Source organism: Anarrhichthys ocellatus, unplaced genomic scaffold (genome assembly GCF_004355925.1).
Source record: "Anarrhichthys ocellatus isolate YVR2014 unplaced genomic scaffold, GSC_Weel_1.0 scaffold229, whole genome shotgun sequence".
Taxonomy (NCBI): Eukaryota; Metazoa; Chordata; class Actinopteri; order Perciformes; family Anarhichadidae; genus Anarrhichthys; species Anarrhichthys ocellatus.
Window position 1 is genome coordinate 125,830 of NW_022280259.1, and position 5,705 is coordinate 131,534.

The following is a 5,705-nucleotide window of genomic DNA, read 5'->3' on the forward strand; positions in this document are numbered from 1 at the left end:
ACACACACAAGTCTTTATTATTGTTCAGAGAAGACATTAACAACACACACACACCAACTGTTCGTGTGGCGTGAGGTCTTGGTCTTGTCTTTGGCAGGTTGAACTTCTTCAGCTGCCTCAGGAAGTACATCCTCTGCTGAGCCTTCTTAGTGATGGAGCTGATGTGGTACAGAGCCCCCCCCCTCCCCTGCTGAGCTGGGGGAGGGGGGGCTGGTGGTCTGGGGCTGGTTGATGGAGCTGTGGGGGGTGGGGTCAGGACTGTCCCATTGTCTATCAAATCGACAGTAGAACTCGTTGAGCTCGTTCATGGAGGGGGGCTTTAGGCTTGTAGCTGGTGATCTGTCTGAGACTCTCCAGACAGAAGCAGAGTCACTTGCTGAGAGCTGGTGCTGCAGTTTCTCAGAGTACATACGCTTAGCGTCTCTCACCGCCTTACTAAACCTGTGTTTTGCCTCTAAGGGACAAGAGACGACACTCTGGTTTCATTCTATTCTACATCGACTCTATATGAAAGCTCTACTCTCCGTTATAGAGACTTTAACTTGTTTCACTGATAGTAAAAGCTAACAAAGATCGGTACAAGTGGTCATGTGTTATAAAGCCGATCTCAGCTGTTTCCTCTTTTCAGGTGGAGGACGATGTGTCTGCAGACAGGAGAAAGACTTTACCTCCTGTTATAAAGGTACAGAGTCTCTGTATAAATATCACTAGAATGAATCATATACAGTATGACACAACAGCCCGCTGTGGTGGGGGAAGTATTCCGGTCATTTACTGCAGTAAAGGTACTAATAGCACACTGTAATAATGCTCCATTGCAGGTGAAAGTCCTGCCTGCAGTGAAAGTGTATAAATGTAGGTAGAGTGTAATACCGAGTGTGGAACCCATCACTTCCTTTTAGATTATGTAAAAACCTGAAAGTCTCTCTAGAGCCAGTGTTTGCTGGTGTTTGTCTGCTCTGGGCTGCCGTAGAAACATGGCGGGTCAAGATGGCCGACTCCATGAAACACGACCCGCTCCCTAAGATATACTGTATATATAATGTATAACTTATAACTTATAATATAACTTCTAGTGTGATTCAGACTCTTCCTCCTCTCTGCAGGAGAATAACTGATGTGTAATAAACCAGTGTGTTCTGTGTGTGCAGCCTTCGTCAGCTCCTCCTCCTCCTCCTCACAGAGCTGCAGAGGAAGAGGATGCAGAAGAAGAAGAGTCTCACTTCTCTGAAGGCCAGCTGGTCCCGGCCGACTCTCAGTCTCATTCTGACGACTCTGAGATCTCTGAGGACATCGTGGAAGGTGAGGAAGTGTTGAATTAAGGGGTCAAGTGACATGATGAAGACTGTGATGAAGATCTGTGGCTGCTAGGGGTTAATAAAGCTGGAATAACACTGATAAACACTGAATGTTGTTGTGTGGAGGTTCTCTGCTTGCTATACAAACCCTCTGTAGTACTTTGGTGTTATTTGGATTCACACTGTGGAAACCAGATTCTCCCCAAACTCACTCAGAGGTGCAGATGTTTGTGTTTGCTGAGCAGAGACATAAACACTGAGTGTGTCAATAATCTTTAGAGCAGCCTTCATAAATGTTAACGACATCCCTGTGAGAGCATCCTCGTGTCAAACGCACAATTCAGAGTGTTGTCTTCTTCTTCTGCTCTAACCATGTGTGTGTTCACCTCCCTGCTGAATCCAGAGGTGGACGAGGCCTCGGCAGCCGGAGGAGGTCAGAGCGTCTCCTCTCCGTCCGACAGCGATGACTGCATAGTTCACGGACGGCCGGCGGGGAGGAAGGTCAGTGAAAGCCTCTGAGAGGAGCGTTGTGCCCGTAACGAGCAGCTTTTGTTTAGCTTCACTTCGATTTTGTGAACACCATTGAGCTGAAGTCGGTCTGCTGTTGGTAAACAGCAGTTATTCACATTATCCATCAATTTATATCGTTAGAGAAAGAGATAAAAGATTAGGTTTACTGTAACGTTAACATGAGGAGCATCAGAGTTGGTATGTGGTCGTCTAGAGAAGAAGCAGCTGCACTTCTCTTTCCTGAGCTCCATGTGGACACAGACCTAAAATCCATGAATCCAGTAATGTTTGCAGCTCTAATGATGGGCTCAGAGAGTTGTTGTTCATATGAGGTGAACAGTGGAACAGAAGCTGAAGAGATAATATATAATAAAAGTTCTCACAGTCGGACGATCTGCTCCTCTTTGGTTCATGCAACATACTTCATCAGGCCGGTAGTTTCTTCTGTGTTCCTGCTGACAAACAAAGAAATCAAAGTGAAACACGACAATCTGAACATTCTGTAAATCCACGTCAGTCTGATGTTTCACAGCAGAGGGATTTATTACTATTAAACCGTTTCCTTAAAGTCATTCTGTAGTTTTTATAAATACACCTTAAATGATGAGTAATATATTAAATAAAGTCTGCTCTCAGCTCACCTAAAGAAAGGCTGATGATGTGAATCTAACATAACTGACTTCAAAAGAAGCCGGTTATGTTATTGCATACTGATATTTAGAAATATGAATTATTACTTTAGTATTAAGAGCCTGTGCAGGTCAAACAGATGTGAACTGTCCCAACACGGACACAGTAACAGAAGAGATACATTCTATACTACTGTGAGTGTAAACTATTATCATGAGACTTATTATCCAAACTAACCTCCTCCACAGCCCTCGCAGAGGCTCCGGGTGGAGGTTGTGTCTCTGAGCTTGAGGCCGGAGTCTCGGGTGTCCCGGGACGTTAGTGTGGTGCGTCTGTTTGTGGAGTACTCTCTGCTGGATCTACCCACGGAGGAAACCCCCCTGTCTCTGCCCAAACCCCCCCAGGGCAAGACCATCAACTACAACTACATCAAAGGTCAGAGGCTGCACTAATATTATGCTAAGCTAAGCTAGTTGATTCCAGTCTTTCCAGACATCAGAAGTCATTCAACAATGTTCAATAACTTAGTAGTACTACTGTCAGTAATACATCAAATATTGGTGGTGAATGCAAGAGAATGTTTACAGGATTATAACATTTGAAGTAACAATACGTTATTTTCACGATACTTAAGTCACGATATGATATTATCACGATACTTAAGTCACGATACATTATTCTGGTGATACTTAAGTCACCATAATWATCACGATACGATATTATGGTGATACTTAAGTCACAATATGATATTATCACGATACGATATTATGGTGATACTTAAGTCACGATATGATATTATCACGATACGATATTATGGTGATACTTAAGTCACGATATGATATTATCACGATACAATATTATGGTGATACTTAAGTCACGATATGATATTATCACGATACGATATGGTGATACTTAAGTCACGATACGTTATTATCACGATACTTATGCCACGATACGTTATTATGGCGATACTTATATGTCACGATAAGTTATTATGGTGATACTTAAGTCACGATACGATATTATGGTGATACTTAAGTCCTACCTATTTTCAACTGCAAATGATTTGTTTCATCTTTTAAGATAAAGTTTTCACTCGGTTCATCTCACTTCAGTTCATTTCTATTAGACCTAAAGCCAATTAACTAAAATATTTATTATCATCATCAACCACTTTACCATTTATGTTAAAGTCACATCTGTAGCGGTAATTTTCATAATAACACACAATTCAAATGATTAAGAAATAAAAGATTGTATATTTATTGATACATAAATCTCTTCATTATTATTATTAATGAAGTATAATAATGTGTTTAGAGCTCGTGTTAGGAAGTTCAACAACTCATAATTCATCTCTAATATCTGTTTTATATTCATGTGAAAACATCTCCTTCAAACTACTGGATTCATTCAAGTTTATCACCAAAACTACATTTTACAGACGACATGTGAACACATCATGATAACGTTATAATGTACTTCATCTAATATCGTGATACTATGCTGTATTGATCCCCCCCACCCCTAGTATTTACATTCAGTATAAAAACATGAGTGATATCAGCTGAATGTCATTAATAAATGTGATTCGATCAGTTTCATGAGGACAGGAAGTTTGATCTTAAAGAAATACAACATATCCTCTCATGGTTTGAGATTATTACAACTCGAGTGTTACAAAGACTTTAACAAAGGACACTCCGGTGTTTCCTCGCTCTCAGCTCCTCTAAGAAGCCTCCTGGCTCCTCGTGTCCTAGGTAGAGTGAGGAGAGAGGGTGCAAGGAAGCATAAGTTAGCATTAATGAAAACACCCCAGATAATTACTGAGACACTAGTACACACATAATCACACTCACTGAATAACGGCATTGATTTCAGGTCGGTTAATAATAAACCACTTTGAATATTATTTAATGTAGATTTTGTGGGAGGAGTTAAATCCCGACCCGAGTGTTTCCTCTGACCTATGACCTCTGTCTTTGTTGTACTACAGTCATTCCTGTGGACCCGGAGAACAACGGGGCGAGGAGGCGGCTGCTGAGACGAGTCCTGCAGGGACGAAACCCTCAGATGGAGAGGTGGGCTTTGTTCTGTTTAGACAGGAAGTGAGATGAGAAACATGAAACTCTGAGAAACTGAATTTATAGACAATGAGAATCAAAGAGAAAGTCTCTGAGGATGATAACGTGAGTTTACATGAAGGTTAGAACATTAATCATACTCACAGTTTTAATCATTCATACAGAATCCAGTGGTGGGGGGAATAGCTAGCGTAGCTTAGCATGAAGACTGGAGACAAGATTCTCTGATGAGGACAATAAAATGAGTTTGCAGCCTTAAAATGAGGATTATAACATGAATCATACTGACAGTATTAATAATCCATACATGTGCTGATGTTGATGATGATGATGTTGATGATGTTGTTGATGGTGATGTTGATGTTTTTGTTGTTGATGTTGGTGATGTTGATGGTGATGTTGTTGGTGATGTTGATGATGATGTTGATGTTTTTGTTGTTGATGATGTTGGTGATGTTGATGATGTTGTATATGATGATGTTGATGATGTTTTTGCTGTTGATGATGATGTTGATGTTTTTGTTGTTGATGATGTTGATGTTGTTGATGATGTTGATGTTGTTGTTGATGATGTTGATGTTGTTGTTGATGTTGTTGGTGGTGATGTTGGTGATGTTGTTGGTGATGTTGGTGGTGTTGATGGTGTTGATGATGATGATGATGGTGTTGATGATGTTGATGATGATGTTGTTGTTGTTGTTGTTGATGTTGATGTTTTTGTTGTTGATGATGTTGATGTTTTTGTTGATGATGATGATGTTTTTGTTGATGATGTTGTTGATGGTGATGTTGTTGGTGGTGATGATGATGTTGTTGTTTATGATGATGGTGTTTGATGTTGATGATGATGTTGTTGTTGTTGATTTTGATGAGGATGATGTTGATGATGATGATGTTTTTGTTGATGTTGATGTTTTTGTTGTTGATGATGATGATGTTGGTGATGTTGATGATGTTGATGTTGTTGGTGATGGTGATGTTGTTGATGGTGATGTTGATGATGATGTTTTTGTTGTTGATGATGTTGGTGATGTTGATGATGATGTTGTATATGATGTTGATGATGTTTTTGCTGTTGATGATGATGTTGTTGATGTTTTTGTTGTTGATGTTTTTGTTGATGTTTTTGTTGTTGATGATGTTGGTGTTGATGTTGGTGATGATGTTGGTGATGTTGGTGATG

General features: G+C 40.2%; 1 protein-coding gene across 1 annotated transcript in view; it reads left to right on the forward strand.

The window, feature by feature from the left end:
• The first annotated feature begins 306 nt into the window (after nucleotides 1-306).
• LOC116400982 (protein fantom-like) overlaps nucleotides 307-5,705 on the forward strand; it is an 8,510-nt gene continuing 3,111 nt past the window's right edge. Inside the window, exons 1-6 of the mRNA XM_031879118.1 lie at nucleotides 307-334; nucleotides 558-682; nucleotides 1,152-1,302; nucleotides 1,702-1,799; nucleotides 2,687-2,873; nucleotides 4,435-4,519. Coding sequence (XP_031734978.1) covers nucleotides 307-334; nucleotides 558-682; nucleotides 1,152-1,302; nucleotides 1,702-1,799; nucleotides 2,687-2,873; nucleotides 4,435-4,519 — 674 coding nt within the window. The remainder of the gene's footprint in view (nucleotides 335-557; nucleotides 683-1,151; nucleotides 1,303-1,701; nucleotides 1,800-2,686; nucleotides 2,874-4,434; nucleotides 4,520-5,705) is intronic.